The sequence below is a fragment of the Salvia splendens genome, chromosome 20, assembly GCF_004379255.2.
Source record: "Salvia splendens isolate huo1 chromosome 20, SspV2, whole genome shotgun sequence".
Classification (NCBI taxonomy): domain Eukaryota; kingdom Viridiplantae; phylum Streptophyta; class Magnoliopsida; order Lamiales; family Lamiaceae; genus Salvia; species Salvia splendens.
Window position 1 is genome coordinate 27,502,766 of NC_056051.1, and position 20,457 is coordinate 27,523,222.

Consider the following 20,457-nt stretch of genomic DNA (forward strand, 5'->3'; position numbering starts at 1 on the left):
TTTATTGCAGATTGAAATGTATCCCAATAGGAGTAGTGATTGTATTGAAGATACTGCTGGTTTTATAAACTTCAAACAGATGGTTTTGTCGTTGTGATGTGTTCTTTGTTGATCTGTGGATTCAAACAACATGGTGAATTTGATGAAAGCTCTCTCTCTAGCAGCTGATCATAGCCATGCTACCATTGTATTATACATGTGATTATATGTACATTGAAATCCCCTTTTTGTTGGATTGAGATATCAAGTAAGAAGAAAGTTTGAACTAAATCAAGAACTGAATATAGATTTCCCTCTACAATGTTGAAGTGGAGAGAGTGTGATCAAACAAACTACACAATAACCATTAATTATGACCACTAGCTACATGTATCTTGGGTCTACAAGTTATTAACATGGAGTATCACATATACAATTCATCACAACAAAAGTCAAAAACTCCCAGGAAATAATCCACAAGACTACTCTCCGAGATCTGATCCTCGAAGCCAAAATCATCAACACAAACAAAGTTTGGTTTACTGTGGAACTCACCAAGCATCTCTCCGCTGAGCTGCTGCAGGCCGTGAGCAGAAGAATCTTCTGAATTCGAGCTTCCACAGTCGACCTGTGCAATGCTGGAAGAAGAGCCATTGAACTGGTCAAGAGAGAGCCACTCAGCAAAAAGGAGTTTTGGTAAGATGCATTTCTCTGCTCCTTGTTGGTGGTCCGTTGATGATCCTGCCATGTTTTCTAGAGACTGGAAGCTAAAATCTTTTGGACCCGACTTTGAAGCAGAAGAAGAGGTTGGTTCCACTCTTTTCTTAAGGTAAAAATGCCAGTAGTTTTTTATCTCATTATCAGTTCTTCCAGGTAGGTAATATGCTATCTGAGACCATCTGATACATACAATAATCTAATGTCAAAATTCAGTAGATATCTGTCAATGACAGTATATATACATGTTAAATTTTGTTAATTCTATGTTTTTCTAAGATTGTGGATAAAGATATAAACACAGAAAAATCAACCAGTATCATTTTATCCAAATAGGAGTAGCATTTTCTAAGTACAAACAGTTGAAAAGCTAAATTAGTTTTTTTGTTTTTTTTAAAAATTTCCTCAAGCTGCTAGAACTGAGAATATTCTCTCTAATTCATTATTACAATCTCAAAACCAGATCTCCAAATTTGTAGGTACATACACATATATAATATAAATAGCATGATATTATAAGAAGTTACTTGCTTCCTAAAAGTTGATGAAGGGCCAGGATCTTCTCCTCCTCTTGGAAGCTAAACGCCCCTCGCTTCAATCCTGGCCTTAGATAGTTAATCCACCTCAATCTGCTGCTCTTTCCATTCCTTTCCAGACCTGCCCAAAACACATACTCCAATGTAGAATATGAAATTTGTATACTCCTATTTTGCATGTTGATAAATAATGTGTGAACATACATACCTGCATTGATAGGAATGGAGCTCCAGCAGGCATGGCCATGTTTCATGATGTGGTTTGTGAGCTTGTGGTCTTCATCTGGTGACCAAAGCCCCTTCTTGTGCTTCTGTGTCGGCTTCTTACAGCCCATTTTTCGAACAAGCTATAGGTATATGTGTTGTTAAATTTGATGATGAAAATTATATGTTTGTTATCTTGTATTTAAAGGTAAAGGATTTTAAAATTTGTAATGGATTTGGAGAGTATGGGTTGTAAAGTTAAGCAAGAAGCATTTAAGTAATAATATTTGCATGCACATTGTTGAACTTCTATTTTTTTTCTGTTACTTAAGACTTTGGCAGATCCTACGTAGTTTTCTCACATTATGTTTGACAACATTAATCTAATGTGAATTTGATTAATCAACTCAAAATTCTCAAACTAGTTCACAAATAGCAATAAAAATTTACATTTTTCTCGTGGAACATCTCTTTATATCTTATGAGTACTTAATTAGGTATGATTATGAATATTTGGTGTTGATATTTCTTCTAGGTTAGGTAGACTTGAGATATTCTATGTTATTACATCAATTCTGAACTTAAATTGGGACAATAATTGTCATAAAAAATATGGTTTTGAAATCGTGGCCCTAAATATACAATCTATGCATTTTGATTTGACAGACAGACTGTAAGTGCGATTTTAACATAACTATTGAGTCGGTGTGTTTGATAAATAATCCTCGTGGGTGTATTTAAATAGATTATTTGTCCTAAAACTAATTATTTTGCGTTTTATTAATTTATTTTTTGCAGTTGAGTAAGGCGACTTTCATTTTGATAACCAATTTAGAGGTGCATGAGTTTTGTATTGGTGATAAATTATAGCTTAACATAATAGCTTTAAATATAATGGCGACATGTCTTAATTTAGTTAATATTTGAAGATTGCCGATACAAAAAATCACATTTTAGATAGTGTACTATATAGTAATGAGAGTAGTATTTAGCAATTCATTGTGACCATTTTGTGCTATGAATATTCGGCATCATACAAATTGTATTGCATGAAATCTGAAGAAATCAATTAAATATTTAACCCTTTTAATCTTTTTATTGATTTTCGAATTGTATACACAAAATTGCTCTTTATTTTGTAATATCAAATCTTTTATCAATTTTTGGAACTAAATTTAGTAGCAAAAAATCGTAAAAATAAAGAATTCCAAATTGTTTCTTCTTTTTTTTTTCTTTTTTGCACTCCATCTTCAATTTTTTGTGTTCTATTTTTTTCTTTTCATTTTGATCTCTGAGAAAATGCAAAACAGAGGAAGAAGAACATCCAAAAGAGGAGTTTCATTGAGAGCCTCAAGAAGGCTTAATGCTATAAAATTTGCATCTAATCATTTCATTAATCAAAACAAATCACACTAATTTTAGAAGCACAGTTATCAGATTTTTTATAAAGGTAGTCACCGTATGCTGTTGAGACTTGCTCTCTAACCATTTTTCTTGCATGTTGAGGTGTGGCATCATTCTCCGTATCACTCAGCTCAATCACCTCAACACACTCTTGGGGCTTCGACACCGGACATCGTCGTGGTGGCAGCGGACTAATGAGATCAATAACTTCTGCAGCAGCAGAGCAACCACCAATGCTGGTACCAAAGTGCATCATCCTCTGTTGCTGAAGCATTCCTCCTCTTGGATTAGTCGAGCCGCTACTACTGCTCTCCTTTTCTGTGTCGATGATCAGTTCCTGAAGCTTTCCATCGATTTCCTCGATGTCGACCGTCTTCTGTCTCGATGTGGGAGCATCTATTTTCGTCTCTCCAATGGCGTTCGAGGTGGTGCTCTCCTTCTCAATCTCGTCCACCAGTTGTTGGAGCTTTCTGTCGAGTTCCTTTGTGTCTTGTTTCTGTTTCTGTCTTGGTTTACGACTGGGCATCTGTTTCTGAGCTTTTAGCTCCCGGAACTCCATGATCTTTTCAGGGCAAGCACTGCAAGAACACGAGCCGTGTCATCAAGCTACTCGAGGATATATGCATGTTATAACTAGATAGCATCAGGTTCTTGAATTGTCATACCTCTGCACAAGATCAGCAGGTACAACTGATGCTTCCACTTCATCCATGTCTTCCCACGAAACCTCAAAATAGTCCCTTCCCTGGATTTTTCTTTGCTTGATAATCCTAGATATAGGACATTTCACTGGCATCTGTACTCACAAGAAACACTCATTGAATTTACAGCCTTGTGAAGTCGAAAGAAGAGACTGGTGCCACGTACCTCGTTGATTGGCATATGGAGGTCTAATTTGGAAGAAGTGACGCGAAGGTTAGCAAATCGCCTCAAGTTTCTTTCAGCAATCTTCGGAAGGATGTACTCATCTAACCCAAGAAAAATACAAACTTCAGCAACACACAGGTAGAGTTTCCGATTATCTTTTTCTCACATTTCATTATTTTTAGTCCAATATTTGACACCAATATACATTTTTTTAGATGCATTTCACCACCAAGAGGTAAAGGAAGTATCAAAAGCATAACCAGTGGATGCATCAGTGCACATTCATAACCAGCAGCAAGTATCTTTGAGCTTCTAATAAAGGTTGCCGATGTCTTAAATCCCTTGTGCGCGTGACATCATGGATATACACACACTAAGAGGGTGAGATACATCATAACCTTGGTGCATATAGCTGTATCTATCGTGATTGGACATAGGGTTGACAAAATATAACCTGTCTTTTCAGGCGGCCAGTCGAAATATTGAGCACAAATCTGATGCAGCTGGTTGTTGTTGACTTGATAGAGAGCAAGAGCCCTATTAAACAAAAGAAATGTAGAAGTTTTCGACTGTTAAGAAAAAACAGTGGAATATACACAAATTTCTCGAGGAGGAACCCCTATACCTGTTCACTGCATCTGAGTCTGCTGAATGACACTTGGGCTTCATGTATGCATTTATCACTTGCGAGAATTGATTTTCCATTGGAAAATCAGATTCGTTCCCTATAAACGAGCAAACTTTAAGTTCAAACCGAAAGTTGCACATACCCTTCCTTAGCAGGCTGCAAAGCAACCACCATATCTACTTTCGGTTATGATCATATATCATCTCCAAATTGTGTGAGCAAAGCCCGTATAAGTTGCAGCATCAAGATAAAAAAAAGGTTGATACGAAAGAAAGAAAATTTTAATGGAAGGAAATGATAATAGAGAGCAATTGCAAGCTCACCATTAAAATCCCTCTTGTTATCAACATAATTCTCTTTATTTTCACCCTCACTAATTTTGCCCTTCTTTTTTGAGTTTTTTGGCTTCTTTGCAAATGACAAGCCCTCTGATGCAAGCCGCTGAAGAACAGACGAATCACCAGCAGCTCTCACAAGCTGACAAGCATACTCCTACATTCAAGTTTTAAAAAAAAATACATCTGGTTTGTATGCAGATCAGAAAATATTTTTAACCAGATAACACAAGTGAAACGAAGAAAATATTCATCTTACCGGCCCAACCCCACGAATTCCTTGGGTGTAATCGCTCCCCAGAAGAATAGCAAGAGTAATCTGAAGATAAAAAATACGTTAACAAGATTTGATCCATTTTGCCAATTCACACAACCAAATTATTTATGTCCAAACTACTCACAAAACATGAAAGCAACATGTAGTTATGTACAGAGCAAGAATGTATGGTCATCGGTGTAATTTTCTGTCCACTGTGAAACCATATGATAAAACAGAATGGCTAGTGACTAACTCGTAAATGATGTCAATTACATAAAGGTCAGAGAGATAGTTACCAAGGAATCCCTTCCAAACCCAAGTTCTCTCTCAATATCGTCCATTTCATAGCAAGTAACATAACCACCTTCTCCTAAATTCAGGGGGGAGAAAATAATTTGTACTCTCAGTATATATTACTCCCTCCGTCCCGCTTTAGCAGTAATAAATAGTTAAGGTGGAGAAATAATAAAGTAAGAGAGAGAATAATGTAGAGAAATTTTCTCTACATTATTCTCTCACTTACTTTATTATTTCTCCACTTTAACTATTTATTATCATTTTTACAAAACGAGTGCTCAAAAGTAACTGGGACTGCTAAAGCGGGACGGAGGGAGTAAATGATTATTGGAAAGCAAAAAACTTGTACTATAACTCACCCAAACAAATGTCTCTATAAACTGTTCTTGCACCAAACAGAAAAGCATCGGAATCTGATGTAAAACATCCATCCTGAATTCATAATTCAACCAACAGAAATGAGAGTTCTAGCAGACATTAAATGGTGATAACAAACGAATTGCAGTACATAAAACTGTATGTGGAACAAGAAAGTTAGTGTGCGAAATTTCCGAGTTAAATCTTCAGGAGAGAATAGGGGTATTCACATACACATAATGATTCTGCGTTCAGCAAAGCGCATTGAGCTTCAGCCTCCTCAATCCTGTGTATGTTTTAAGCAAAATAGGTTAAACAGGTTAGGTAGCGTCAATTAAAATCTGCAAAGCATTCTAAATAGGAGTATATTTTTTAAAGTTTACTTCAAAGCATCAGATTTAGAATAACATTTTAATATGGCCACACAGTTTACCCATCTAGGCATTGAATCCCAAGGGCAATGCCCAGTAATTTGGCTTCTTTGATCATGCAAGAAAATTCAGATCCCATATTTCTTTTCAAAGATGATACATTTTGACTAGTATGCTTAGCATGTACAATAGGCATTGCCTGCACCATAGAGAAACAAGTTCAGTATGGAGGTAAAAGAATGAAACTGTGATGCTCCACAAAGGTACATTGAGTTTAGCCATGTTGAAATCTTGCCTCATTTCCAGTATTCAAGCGGCGCCTATATGTAGATAATTTGATACCGGGAATTGAGCCGTCTAGACAACAAGCACAAAGCTTGTGTTAGTCAATGAACAGTGTGAACATACTTTTAAAAAAAAATCCACATACCCAAATCCCATAAGCATACAAATCCCTGCTTTCTACTCCTTATTTCAGATTGAAACAAAATGGATACATTAGAAGTCTATGACAAGTTGAGCTATTCTTCTACAAATCCTTATCCTCCTCCATCCCTTCCCCAAGACACATTTTCACATTAGAATGTCTACAAAGCTTAAATGAAACCCAGCATTGTACAAATTGTAGACTTGATTGAAGAGTGAAATAGGTCTAATTGGAAAGGAGAAGTAGAGACATAGTACCGGTGACGAAGATAAGGCTGCAATTCAAAGCAAGGAGGGCTCTGAGGCGGTGGAAGAGACTCTTCAAATAGAGCTTGTCTTTCAATGGACAGTGGGATCTGTTCACATTTTGAAGCTGAACAATCCAACACGACAAATCCACACACACCCTCTTGTTCCTATCCAACAACAAATCCAGTTCATCAGCATAAATAAAGTAGGAATTTTTTTATATCTTGGGAGTTGAAAATTGAACTTACTGGAGATGATGAAGGGGGAGAGTTTTCTTGCAAGTTTCCAAGATATCCCACAGATTCTTCACTCCCATCTTCTCTTCACACAGCGTGTACTGTGTGACGAGTTCCTTTCGAAACTAGGCACAACTAAAACGATAGTATATTAAAGATCTCTTCACTGATTCAGTGGTTGCTCTGACCATCTTTGCAAATTCCTGCTTCGGTTGACAAGTGAATTTCCGGTGGAAGGAATGCGTTTGGATTGTGTATTCAAAATCATCAAAGATTCATTTTTTGGGGAAAAAAACTGTCTTGCGTGGAGGGGTTGGCATTTTATATGTTTTCCTTGAAAATTTTGAATTCATTTCTATGGTTGAACGTTGAAATGGGGAAGCTTCAATTGAAGTTCAAGAAATTTGAATGAGTGAAGGTTTTGAATATATGTTTATTTTACAATTTTGATCTTAAATATTATCTTTTGAATTTTTGTATTCCGAACATTTCAACTCGGATCACAATTGGTCATAAACTAACAGTTCTGTTAATTTTTAAACGGTCAACATTTTTAATCCCATTTTGACAAATTAAAGCTGTTAAATATAATTACTAACTCCCTAATTATATTCTTAATTATTTTAATAAATTATCATTTAAAATACAAATGGGCTACGGCGTGAACCGCCCGAGGAGACGTATGCCGAGAACTCCTCTGCGAAATTCAGCAGAGAGAGGGCCGGTAGATCTACGGCGAATCTGGTCGGCGGCGGAGGAGAGTGAAAGAGGAGAACCGCCGCTGCCTCTTCTGGAATGGGAACTTCCGTTTTGTTGAAAGATGAGAGCGGAGCCGACGGTGCTAGGAGAGGATGCCGGCGTGAGCAACCGGCGACTCCGAAAGGCGCCGCTGCCTTCCCATTTTCGAACGAGGACGTTTAGAGATCTTGGAGAAGAAGGGAGGAGTGATGAGGAAGGTAAATGAAGGAGATTTTAGAGCATGAGTGAGCGAGCTCCGGCGACGCCGGGGAATGGCTAATTCGTCTGAGAAAAGTGAGAAGGGTGAAAGGGGAACCGCTGTTGCTTCATCCTCCTTTAAATTAGGGATTTTGCAAGGTTTGAGTTTGGAAGAGGTGAAAGACCGATGGGTTGAGTATATTGGTGTGGAAATTAATTTGGGATTAACTACTTTAATTGGTAAAAATCGGGTTAAAAACGTTACCGTTTAAAAATTGACGGAACTGTTAGTTTAGGATCAATTGTGATCCAAGTTGAAATGGTCGGGATGTAAAAATTCAAAAGATAATGTCTATGATCAAAATCGTAAAATGACCATATGTTCAGGACCAATTTTGGCATTTACTCAATTTGAATTCATTTTATTTTACTAATTGGGTATTTGAATTCATTTTGACTATATGAATTTTATATGTAGGTTAAAAAAAGAAATACTCCTATTTAAAGAATAAAACAGTCCAAATTGATGTCCTTGACTGACCAGAGTGCCTAGTCTGAGACTATAAAAAACCAAACTTCACCATTGAAGAATAATAACACCAACGCAAACTCTCCTCTCTCTCTCTCTCTCTCTCTCTCTCTCTCTCTCTCTCTCTGTGTGTGTGTGTTGCGAAGCGATGGCCGTGCAATTGTGGGAGGCTTTGAAAGAATCAATCACAGTATACACAGGCCTCACGCCGGCGGCCTTCTTCACAGCAATCGCCGTGGCTATTGCCTTCTACCAGCTGCTCTCAGCTCTGTTCGGTTCCTCCGATGATGTAGGGCATGTTGATCACGCTTCTAGCAAGTCGGAAGAGGATGTGAAGCCTCTACCGCCTCCAGTTCAGCTTGGTGAGGTCACTGCTGACGAGCTCAAGCAGTACGACGGCTCTGATTCAACTAAGCCTCTGCTCATGGCGATCAAGGGCCAGATCTACGACGTCTCCCAAAGCAGGTATAAACCTTTCCTTCTTCCCTCTTTCCTCTGCGTTTTCTCCTATTTTTACTAGCTGTGTTGTATTGTCAACTGTAATTGTGATTAATTTTGGTAGTGGAATGTTTGATTAGGTATTGGTTATCATGTTGTTCTGCTTGTTAGAAGATGAAATTAGGGTTTTTGATGAAGTACAATTACTCTCAGTCTCAAGATATTTATCATATGAATCTGAAAATGAATCATCATCAGTAGGAATTTGTTGGTGCTAGCTGGAATTGATAGCTTGAAATTGTGGAAATTCTTTGTGAACTTATGTTTTGGAGGCCTGATGAGGATGAATTTGACCTTTGCAGGATGTTCTACGGACCAGGTGGACCGTACGCCCTATTTGCTGGAAAGGATGCTAGTCGAGCTCTTGCAAAGATGTCGTTTGAGGACAAGGATCTCAACGGTGACCTTACTGGCTTGGGCGCATATGAGCTCGAAGCCTTGCAAGACTGGGAATACAAATTCATGAGCAAATATGTCAAGGTTGGAACTGTCAAGGTGGTTGTTGTTGCTGATGAGTCTTCTGCTGTTGCTGCTAACGGTGAAGTTGCACCTGAGGAGGCAACAGAGATTGCTCGTGAGTCGGACAAAAAGGAAACAGAGTGATCCTCCATCACCATTTAACTGCAATATATCCTTGTTTCACATAAAGGTTGTAGACATAGGCATTAAAGGTATACTGAATACTGAATAATAACTTGAGAAGCATTGTTTTTTGCCTCCTCCCTCTTTCCTTTCTACACATCTTCACTTGAATGTAACCTTCACCTGTTATGAATAACATGCTCTCAATGTTGCTGGTAAATCTATGAGTTCAATATTCGGTTTTCTTAATATCTACAGAGGCCATTAAAGGTACCAAACTTTCTTTAGTTTGGTAGCTAGAAACCAAGAATTGATGTGATTGTCTGTGTGTTTTGATGGCTACCTTATTTTCCTCAGCCACCACCGGCTGAGGGTGGCTCCGCCCCAAGAACTGGTGGCCATTGGCAGCTGTTATGATGGTATAGAAGCATGCCCTATGTAAGGTTAGGAGAGAGCTAGTTTTGAGCTTAGTAATAGTAGGTATGGCTGCTGACATTGAAATCAATGGCAACATTAAATTGAATTAGGTAAGTAATGAGCTATTTTCTACTTAATTAAGTAATGTCAAGAAAAAAATGGTAGTAACATGTTTTTCAGGTTGCTCATGTGAACATAGACAAACTAAATAATTAATCAAGATTGAGACAGCCAATAATTTAAGGATTATATATGCAGATATTTTCTTAATCTTTTTTCTGAATAATTTGAATTGTTAGATATGACTACACCAAGTGAGCACCAATCAGAGAGATTACTTGTAAACGTTATTTTTACAATAAGTTATCCATCTGATTATACCATTTTCAAAAGTAATCATAATTTTTTGGTTAGTTTAGATGTGAGAGTAATTAAGTGCGAAACAAAATTCTCAAAGTTTTTATGGTGTTCACGTAATTCATCATTGATGGCTAAGACAAGGACAAAATTCCAAAGTAGCCAATAAGATTGTATCACTTGACACAATATGAGCAAAGTCACACTTTTAACTTTGACGAAATTGTGAATCTTCCAATTCTAGAGAGACATAAATGTATATATGCCATCGTGTTTAAGTAATAGATCATCGACGGTTAAAATAAGGGCGAAAATTCAAAATAGCCAAGAAAATTCTTGACATCATATGAGCAAACACCCCCCTAACTATAATGAAATTGTGAATTTTCAAATTATGGAAATGAAAGTGTGAATAATGTTGAAGCAATTGATCATCGGCAGAGAGGGAAAGGATAAAATCCAAATTAACCAACAAAATTATATCAATTGACATATGCATGTACTCTGAAAACTCAGTTCATTCAATTTAGATGAGTTCTGAATTATTTTTTATGCATTTATCGCTTATGACGAACCTCTACTTAAATCACCATATAGTATGATCTAAGAAACCAACAACAGTAAAATAATTAAATTTATGGGAATCTCTCAAAACTAAATATTACTACCACTATAGTATCATGGATCTTCTTTTAAATTTAATTTTTTTTCTTTTGCGGGAATGCACGTGGTTGTGGCATCTGTTTGTCCATTTCCTTCATTTTTTCTCACAACTTCACTACTTCCATTAACTTCATTTCTTCTCTGCCGTTTTCCCCTTCTTTATTCATCCAGAAACAATCACCTAGATTTTCAACTCAAGTTGGATCTTAGTGGAACTAGGAAAGTTGCGTGGTTGTTTCGTATTAGGATAGGATCGTTTATGTATTTATTTTCTCGATTTTTCAATCTTTCTCTCTCTTGGTTTGCTTAAAATCCCAACTTGTGAAATGGGCGGTGAGCATCCGGAGTGGTTACCCGCCGATTGGGAGGTCAGAGTCAAACGCCAGAGCTCTGGAAAGAAAGACAAGGTAAATTTGGAGATTCCCTCAGCTGCTTTTTGTCTTTATATTTTAATTTAATGCTTAGGTAAAGACTTGTTTTTCTTGAATTAATTTTATGATGGCTCAGAACTTAGTTTTCGTATGGAAGGATAAGAGAGTTGGGAAATTTGTTCTAATACAGAATGAAGCCCCATCATATTGTACATGCATTTTTGTGTTCTAGCACTTGAATTGGAAACAAAGAGGATGGCCTTGCATTCATTTCCATGGTATCTTGGACATGAAAGATCATGCTCACATTCCATCATTGATGTCATATTGGATAAAACTGTCCTTGTTTTGATAATACTATTAGCTAATTCTACTTCATTACCTAACTATTGACTGAAAACTTTGTAGAGCTAATATGTTAAGGGATACATATAAGAAAAACTGTGTTCTTGCTGAAAGATTAAGAAACTCAACATCTCGAAGTTGGTTTATTTCTTCAAAACCAGTACTCCTACATAGAGTTCAGACTATCAATGTATGTATTGTGTGTGTGTGTGTGTGAGAGAGAGAGAGAGGGAAGTTGTGGGTGGGTGAAAATTTTCAACTAAATTGATCTATATTTGTTTCATGTTTGAGAGTTGTGCTCACCACTTGCCTCGTTGGGCTTGTATTAGATGGGAAGGCAAAGAGGGGAGGAGAAGACAAGGGCTTCCTAAGCTTATATGAAGTACTAATAGATAATCCTGAAATTCGGAAGGACTTGCATACATAAATGTTTTCCATGTCGATGGATGCTTCCATGGACTACCATCTTGAGAAATCACTTAAACACTCAAAAGATTAAGTAATAGGTCAAATCTTGAGAATAAGTACATGCAACACATATAATATCAATTTGACCCTTGGGTGATGTGAATCATTGATTCTGAACCACTTCAACATTTTTCCACCGATGCATAATTTAGCGCTTTAGCTTTCACATTGAACCACTTCCAGTTTATGACTGTTAGATCTAATTAAATGCTACCATCCATTACATCCTCTTGCGAATTTTATGTGTCAATAATGTGTTTTTAGTATTGACTATCCCTAATATGGTATTCTACTTAATAGATTATTCACACAACTGATTTTTAGATTTTGTTTCACATTATTTTTTACTTAATTCTTTATCACTTTAGGGACATGATGTCTTTGGTAGTTTCTGACATAATGAAAACAATTTAGGTTGGTCTGAGTGGGTTTGCATTTCTTAGTGATGTGATGTCCTAAACATGCAACGAAGTTTGGCCACTATAATTAGATATGTTGCTGTCATTCATTTCAAAAGCAAGTCTTACCAACTTGATTATGACTGTCGTGAATCTCTCATCCCTTACTTGTTTTACATTATGTGTAATTTATGTGTTCTATTTGGATCTGCTCCAGTATTACATTCATCCATCAACTGGCCTCACGTTCAACTCGAAGCCAGAGGTTCTTCGGCATCTCAAAGGTCTCAAGAGTTCTATAAAAACGCCAAAACAGAAAGAGATAAATAAGGTAAATGCCCACTAGAATTGTATCGTACATTACTTTATGAAATTAGGCTTGTTTAACCATAATTACACGAATATAAAAGTTATTGTTCATTGTCTTTTTCCGAAGTGTCGTATCTATGATATGGTGGACCCGCAGTAACATAAAGTTATAATGTTTCATATTTTATTTAATTTTTGCATAATATGTTTTCCTATATTACATGTCTCTCATCCTTATTGTCCCAAAATTGTAGATAAACATCAATAAGACTCTAGCAGAAAACTTGCCTCCAGGGTGGATTAAAGAAATCAGGAGGAAAAAGACTAAAGGCAAGATCAGGACAGACACGGTAACATTCCTTTAGTAACCTTCATATTCTCAAATCATTATGATTCTATACTACATCGAACTGTATCCACTATCTAGTTTTATGGCCAAGATGGTGCTTTTGAACTGCTTGTTTTATTGTATATATAATTCTTGCAGTATTACACCGATCCAATTAGTGGCCGTCTATTTCGCTCCATGCAAGAAGTTTATCGCCATCTTAAATCCAAGGATTCAGTAGAGTTGGAGTCCAAACCAAAAGACAAAGGTTGCACGCGCATGGAGTTGGTGGATCATTCTCCATCTGTTAGTGGGCTTTCCATCTGTTTCTTTTCCTTAATTGTTGCCTGTTTTTTTCTCTATGAAGTTAGATATTTTTAGTGATATATTCATGTTAATGTTGCCACAGCATCACAATGGCAGACTATTCATATTTGGTGTCTGGTGCATCTATGAATATTTTTGAGTTTTAGTTTTTTAATCTCATTTTTCTCAGACTCCTCTAACTTGGCATTTGACTTGGCTTGGTTTGTACCTAGTCGCCTGCCAAAGCTAAAGGACAGAGGCCGATTGGCAAGAAAGGAGATAAAAATATGACTGATGGAGAAAGGATAAAGTCAGGTGTTGAGCCTATCCTTGTACATTGTACTAGACCAACTTAATATACTTATCCGCATAAAGCTCTACAGCATAGTTCACTTTCCACAGGTCATTGGCTGCACAAAAGATTCACTTTCACCAATTAGAATGGGGTTTATTTTATACTATCTGTGAATGCAATTTTTTTGGAGGGTCAAAAAGATTTTCAACAATTGTCACAATACTTTCAATCAAAGGATGCATATAGAAACTGAAAATGTTCACTGATCGAATTTATCTGTCAAGTAAGATACGCATTCTTCTAATTTGAGACAACAAGTTTGGACACAAATGGTTATGTGATTGAATTGTGATCCCTTTTGCGTGATACTGTGGTAATGTTTTCTGCATTAATAATCTAAATGTGCCCCGGGACTGTAGAGTGGAGCAACTAGAAATTGATTTACTCAGAATTACACTCTGCGATGCGCTACAGTAGGTGAACAGAGTGAATAAACTTGCTTTAGAACAATGAGATTAAGAAATTAGCTGACAGCAAATTAGCTAAGTGCTTACATGAATTGGTTTTAATGTTAGGTGCTTTGTCTTGGTTGTGAATTATTCATACAACTTATGGTGAGTTCCATAGCATATATAGAGCTTCAAAATTGTGCTTTTTGCCATGCTGTTGGTAGGATACACTTACCATCTACCATCACTATTTTGTGGAAGTGATAGGTAAAACTGTATTTTTTGTGTATATAAGTAGTATTTCTAGATTTACAACCATGAGAATACACTATATTCTCTTGTGAATGGACGGATGATCAACATGAAAGTGAGTAAAGAACTGTACATCAATTGTTGTTTTTTGGCTCAACTGATGAATACAATTGCAGGACCTGATGCTGCTGCACTGAAAACTATAGTAAAGCCTCTCGTAGAGGAAAGCTGTAGAGAAGATGATTCTGGGACTGAGAAACTTCAAAATAAGCTACCGCAAGCAAATGGCAACGAACAACACAGTGTTGGAAGAAGACTGCGTGGGAGATTGGTTTACAATAAACTAAAACTTGACACTAAAGAAGATACCTTACAGTCAGGTGAATAATATAGCTAACAGTGCGTTTCAGAACAAATTGACATTGCCAGATGATACGACCCTACGTCGTATCCCGTTCTCCGGCGTCCTAGTGAAGGATCGGCGGTAGCAAAGAACCGGCTGTGCGCGGGAATTCCTCTCCGTCGGGCAGCGCGAGATCTTAGTGAAAGAGAATTTCTCAACACGTTGTTGGACACGTAACGATTTTATTGATTTACTGAATTGATCCAAATAATAACCATCTATCTCTATTTATAATACTCTAATACTATACCCTAACTTATTGACCAAGATAACAAATATATGGAAGGATTTGGTGAATCAAAAGATATAACTAAATAATGGGATATAGGATCGTATCAACTCTCCCCCGGTTAAAATCCACCTTGTCCTCAAGGTGGAAACCACGAAGCACGATGATAGTTGAAAGCTTTGGCGATGCGTATCCTCCGGGATCAAACACATATCGAACAGTTGAATGTCTTCCTTTATAACTTCCCTCACACAGCAGCGCCATAAACATACACTCATACGTAGCATGCTCTAGTTTTGCGTTATCAACGCAAGCCCTCTTGAGGAAGAGATCCATTGCGAACGTTTTCCCCACACCACAAAGCTTCTTGATGATCAAAACCCGGCTGATTCCTTTACCAATACAACCACTCGCCTCCGTCGCATGTTTGATCGTTATTTTCAGCTCCTTAATCTCATTCTGCGCATCCATCTCCACTCTTGCAGCTTCCGTATTGGCCTGTTCTGCCGCGTGCTCCTTCACATCCGCTTGCTTCATCAAGTTGATGACAGACTCCATTTCCATGAACAATGTTTTCTTAATATTTCTTGCATCGGCGATGATTTCCTCCAAGTGATCAATATTAGTACAATTTGGACTACACATGGAGGAATTGCTTATGTTTTTCCCACGGGAAGCACTGTCAGTAGACGACGATGTATCCGATTCACCTAAAACCATCGAGGATAAATTTGATCCATCTACATCATTCTCATCATATTCATCTTCTTTCTCAACATTTTCATCTAAATCATTCCCACCATTTTCATCTAAATCATTCTCATCAGAGTAACATAATAAACGTTGTTTGCACACATGACTCCCCAACCATTTATCTGGGCAGTAATAACACAGACCCAACCGAGCTCGTTCCGCTTTTTCTGCCTGCGAAACCCGGACCCTCGGTGGCCTTGCCTGATCAACCGCACGTCCCGGACCTCCCTGGGTCTGAATCGGCGTCGGTAAAGGTTCCGATGACTGCTGCGCCGGGGGAATCATCAAATGATTGAAGTAAAATTGGACCCTCGAGATCCCATTGGATGTATTTGTCCCATCGAAACGCGGGGCATCCATGTGCACCCTCTTGGGTTGATCATAACCCGACATGTTGGCCTGGAAACGCTGTGGGGGATCCCAACACGTTGATGGCCTTTCCTGCGACTGGTCGAAGCCTCCCGCACGGGTACGGGCCTGTATATACCCTGGCGGGTCCCAGCATGAACCTCGTTGGCCCCAGCCTCCGCGGCAGCCCCGACCCGGCTGCTGGTCGTCTCGCAGCCCCCCGTTAGGGTACCGTGAATTATACCCTCTGTCACCATACCGCGTATACCTGAAACCATCATCCCCCCAATCCTCTCCGGCCTCGAAACACGAGGGCAGTTCTGCCTCGCGCGCCACCGGCGGCTCCAGATACTGGAAACGTCGATCGGTCTCGTCCCTCCACGCATCAAATCTGTCGAGACGATCCAATAAGCGATCCAACCTACCACTCACCGAGTCGTCGTGATTTATCTCCTCCGATTGACGAACTTCCAAATCCCTATCATCTAACTGCAGTCGATGAGGGACCCCAAAATTGCGACGATCAACGGGCTGTTGACGACGCTGCCCCCCACTCGTGAATGAGTCAGGGCGTGAAGAGCCCCAGCCGACTCTGCTGTTGTAGTTAACACGTCTCATGAGTACACAGATGAAAGCACCAGTTGATACGACCCTACGTCGTATCCCGTTCTCCGGCGTCCTAGTGAAGGATCGGCGGTAGCAAAGAACCGGCTGTGCGCGGGAATTCCTCTCCGTCGGGCAGCGCGAGATCTTAGTGAAAGAGAATTTCTCAACACGTTGTTGGACACGTAACGATTTTATTGATTTACTGAATTGATCCAAATAATAACCATCTATCTCTATTTATAATACTCTAATACTATACCCTAACTTATTGACCAAGATAACAAATATATGGAAGGATTTGGTGAATCAAAAGATATAACTAAATAATGGGATATAGGATCGTATCATCCAAGAATTGGAAACTCTGGTATTTCCATGTTCATTTTGGATAGTTTAGAGGTTTAGCACAAATTTAATTAATAGCATAGCCATGTTATAGGACTGTCTTAGAGTCACGTGAAGCAGGATGTGATTATTTTCGATTGTTAGTTTTGTTATACATCAACATTGTCAAGCTTCAAAGTGACTTTCTTTGTTTCTAATTTGATTTTAGGGGATGTAAGTACGGTTCTTATCAGTGATGGATATTAAGGAGTAATTGTATTTTAAAGTGTAAGGTATTGATGTTTGCATAAATTACGATTACACAGAGCCATAACCTTTGAGTATTTCCCATGGGAACTTTCTTGATCATGATGTGTTCTATTACTTCCTAATTTTGTAAGTGTGGACCCCATTGCATAACATGAACTGCCTACAGATTCTGAAACTCGTTTGAGTATTTTTCTCAAGGTGTTTGGGATATATTATGAGTTATTTGTTTTGGTGGTGCAGGAGGAACAAAATATGCCAATTGTTTTATATGTATAGAAGCCGGGCACTTGAGTAAAGATTGCCCAAAGAATACACATGGAATTTATCCAAAGGTAAACTGCTATGACAAAATAGAATGTGTGTTCATGCACAGTCTCATAAAAATATACAATGATGCAACATATATATAGAGTACAATGATGCCAGATAAAACCATCGTATGATATATTGCATGAAACTTGTAGGGTGGGAGCTGTAAAATTTGCAGAGGTGTGACGCATCTGGCAAGACATTACTAAACGCATCAGTAGTATCCACGATGCAGCTGGTATGCCTGGTCAATCATGTAAGTGGTGTCCACGTCTTTATTATGACCTCGTTTTCAAACTCAAAAGAATCACTTCCGAATATTACCATCAATTCTTTGCAAGAATATTATCGACTGTTGATTCTTTTTTTTTTATAATGTTGAGATCAGATCTCTGTTTTTATCTTGAACTGCCAATTTAAGTAGTCGAATTGAACCTTGCTTATGCATACACAAAATGAAGCTTATGTGTTTGGATTCTTTCCTAATAAAGTTATTATACCCTTTGTATGCATACACAAATGAAGCTTATGTAAGGCCTGACCGGGTAACCAAGTTCTCGGGCGATGACCTTGAGGATGACTTCATTTCTGTGGCTCCACTCGCTGGGAAAGACGAAGAAAATGCAGGGAACCAAAGTTGTTAATTTTGTTGGTTGATAAATTTTGATAGAAGTGTGGGCGAATTGTTGGTAAATTTTCTGAAATCTGAACTATGTAAGCCCCTTTTCATAATTTGCAACAGAGGATACATTTTTCTGTGAGGTTTCTATATAAATTACATCATTCGTCATTGTTATTATCATAATTATCATTATTAAGTTGTTTTTTGCATTTTTTAAAAAATTTTATTTAAAGAGATGCAATATCGTTCATTCATTTTCAAAATCGCTGCTCTATCCCTATATTCAAGGTCCAAGTTACTAAAGAATAGCTAAATATGCTAATTGATCTTGATTCTGTGTGAGATTATATTATAATCCAATTTACCGTATTAGGTTAACCTATTTTTTTCATAAATACTACTCCGAAGTTAGCACCTATACATATTATGTGAATAAAAAATAACATATGATTATTAATCATCACTATTGTAAATATAAGAATAACATGAAATATAATTGGTTCATACGTAAAAATAGGAGTGTTTTGATATAGACAATGGTTGGCCATTCATTTTGTCTTCTTCACCGGTTTTATCTCTCTTATAAAACACCCTAACTTCCCATTTTTCTCTCCATTTCTTTTTCACTTTTTGTTTGTTTTTTTAATCAATTTTGCAGACAAAATGGTACCTTTTCTTTTTCGTACTTTGTTTCTTCATTGTGCATGCCTTATTTTCTATTGGTTTTTCTTTTATGTATATATATGAATTCAATGCGAATGTTCCAAACTTGCAATTTAGCACCATTCTTTTCTATTGAAGTGGCAAGGGGTAGGTGCATGGATGCAGGCAAAGAGCTAGGGTGGGCTTAAGCCCCTCTGCCATTTCCCCCTATTTAAAAATGTGGGAATTATACAAATTATCTTGAGCCCGAATTGATACTCAGAAAATTCTAAAAGCATTGAAGCGCCTATTAACATTTTATCGGCTTCCCCCATGGATGGATGCAGGCGAATTCGGCATCTGGGATGGCAATCGAGGACGAGTGCAAGCTCAAGTTCTTGGAGCTAAAGGCAAAAAGGAACTATCGATTCATCACATTCAAGATCGAGGATTATCAAGTGATGGTCGACAAACTGGGTGGCCCCGATGACTCCTACGACGTCTTCATGTCCTCCCTCCCCTCCGACCAGTGCCGTTATGCTGTTTTCGATTTTGACTTCACGACCGATGAGAATTGCCAGAAGAGCAAGATCTTCTTCATTGCATGGTACACTAACTTGTTTTATTAAATCTAAAAAGATAAAAGGAGAATCACTAATGGTTCATTGTTTACTTATTTCATATAATTTAATTGGGCTTGCAAATTTACCTGTGTTACTTTAGGTCGCCCGACACTAAATTAAAACAGTGAGAATGTACCCATTATAAAAGGGTTTTGTTTTATAAATTTTGATGTGATCTAAATTTGCTAAAAGAGAATCAATAAGTTTACCTATTCATTTGATTTGACTAAGTATGCAAATTACCGTGTCATATTTTATGTCGCCGGGCATTGTGACCGTGAGAATGTACCCTATTATGAAAGAGTTGTTTTTATTAATTTTGATCTGCCCAGTTTATTTAATCTAAAACGCTAAATGAGGACAGATAATGATTCATTATTTAGCCATTTGATTTGATTTGACATGCAAATTTACTTGTGATAATTTAGGTCGCCCGACGTCGCGACGGTGAGAATGAAGATGGTGTATGCAAGCTCAAAGGATCGGTTCAAAAGAGAATTGGACGGGATTCAGTATGAGCTCCAAGCAACGGACGCTAGCGAGATGAGTTTCGACATAATAAAGGCGCGTGCCAACTAAAACGCCATTTTCACTGATCATTCACATGCATGCAGTGTGTCTTGTTATTTCATTCACTTCTGTAATAATGTGCATTATTTTTGTATTTAATCATATACGTAATATAAATAAGGGTCACGTTGTTAACCCTTGTTATAGCCACTATAGTCTTAGAATAAAATAAATTGTTGATGGAATTGTAATCATATGTATATCATGTATACGTACGCCATCAGTTTTTTGTATCTGTTTTGTAAAGAAACTGGTTTGAATATTTCATTATTGAATACTAGTATCACGTTTGGGGTATTTGTTTCGTGTTTTTAAAAAAAAAAATCATTTTGTGGTTGTTTTGGAGCTCTCTTAGGCATATTTGGTACTATGATTGAATAAATTGAGGAT

General features: G+C 37.6%; 5 protein-coding genes across 10 annotated transcripts; 3 read left to right on the forward strand and 2 right to left on the reverse strand.

Moving 5' to 3' along the window:
* Positions 1 to 323: 323 nt before the first annotated feature.
* Positions 324 to 1,567, reverse strand: LOC121782196 (transcription factor LAF1-like). The gene is made up of 3 exons (XM_042179934.1): positions 1,441 to 1,567; positions 1,224 to 1,353; positions 324 to 878 (listed from the first exon to the last, which is right to left on the reverse strand). Exons 1-3 carry the CDS (start codon positions 1,565 to 1,567, stop codon positions 404 to 406), a joined length of 732 nt encoding a protein of 243 aa, XP_042035868.1. The 3' UTR covers positions 324 to 403.
* A 1,188-nt stretch (positions 1,568 to 2,755) lies between these two features.
* Positions 2,756 to 7,260, reverse strand: LOC121782793 (single-strand DNA endonuclease 1-like). The gene is made up of 14 exons (XM_042180740.1): positions 6,878 to 7,260; positions 6,639 to 6,796; positions 6,250 to 6,311; positions 6,017 to 6,153; positions 5,818 to 5,869; positions 5,586 to 5,658; positions 5,226 to 5,299; positions 4,930 to 4,989; positions 4,659 to 4,827; positions 4,333 to 4,432; positions 4,162 to 4,244; positions 3,708 to 3,808; positions 3,506 to 3,636; positions 2,756 to 3,418 (listed from the first exon to the last, which is right to left on the reverse strand). Exons 1-14 carry the CDS (start codon positions 6,943 to 6,945, stop codon positions 2,830 to 2,832), a joined length of 1,857 nt encoding a protein of 618 aa, XP_042036674.1. The 5' UTR covers positions 6,946 to 7,260; the 3' UTR covers positions 2,756 to 2,829.
* Positions 7,261 to 8,391: 1,131 nt separating this feature from the next.
* On the forward strand, positions 8,392 to 9,630 carry LOC121780571 (membrane steroid-binding protein 1-like). The gene is made up of 2 exons (XM_042178166.1): positions 8,392 to 8,795; positions 9,131 to 9,630. The coding sequence occupies exons 1-2, from the start codon at positions 8,479 to 8,481 to the stop codon at positions 9,429 to 9,431; spliced, it is 618 nt and encodes a 205-aa protein (XP_042034100.1). The 5' UTR covers positions 8,392 to 8,478; the 3' UTR covers positions 9,432 to 9,630.
* Positions 9,631 to 10,888: 1,258 nt separating this feature from the next.
* LOC121782385 lies at positions 10,889 to 18,400 on the forward strand. 5 transcript variants are annotated; one of them, XM_042180195.1, is made up of 9 exons: positions 10,889 to 11,254; positions 12,647 to 12,760; positions 12,993 to 13,088; positions 13,226 to 13,372; positions 13,606 to 13,687; positions 14,575 to 14,748; positions 17,542 to 17,633; positions 17,766 to 17,866; positions 18,136 to 18,400. In XM_042180195.1, the coding sequence occupies exons 1-8, from the start codon at positions 11,174 to 11,176 to the stop codon at positions 17,817 to 17,819; spliced, it is 840 nt and encodes a 279-aa protein (XP_042036129.1). In that variant the 5' UTR covers positions 10,889 to 11,173; the 3' UTR covers positions 17,820 to 17,866; positions 18,136 to 18,400. The 5 variants fall into 5 exon arrangements, 4 of the variants coding, with proteins under 4 accessions (XP_042036129.1, XP_042036128.1, XP_042036130.1 ...); XM_042180194.1 differs by having other exon boundaries at positions 10,892 to 11,254; positions 14,545 to 14,748; XR_006046405.1 differs by lacking the exon at positions 18,136 to 18,400 and having other exon boundaries at positions 10,892 to 11,254; positions 14,545 to 14,748; positions 17,261 to 17,633; positions 17,766 to 17,822.
* Positions 18,401 to 18,822: 422 nt separating this feature from the next.
* Positions 18,823 to 20,354, forward strand: LOC121782386 (actin-depolymerizing factor 7-like). 2 transcript variants are annotated; one of them, XM_042180199.1, is made up of 3 exons: positions 18,823 to 18,898; positions 19,222 to 19,481; positions 19,926 to 20,354. In XM_042180199.1, exons 1-3 carry the CDS (start codon positions 18,896 to 18,898, stop codon positions 20,074 to 20,076), a joined length of 414 nt encoding a protein of 137 aa, XP_042036133.1. In that variant the 5' UTR covers positions 18,823 to 18,895; the 3' UTR covers positions 20,077 to 20,354. The 2 variants fall into 2 exon arrangements, with proteins under 2 accessions (XP_042036133.1, XP_042036132.1); XM_042180198.1 differs by lacking the exon at positions 18,823 to 18,898 and having other exon boundaries at positions 19,216 to 19,481.
* The last annotated feature ends 103 nt before the right edge of the window (positions 20,355 to 20,457 follow it).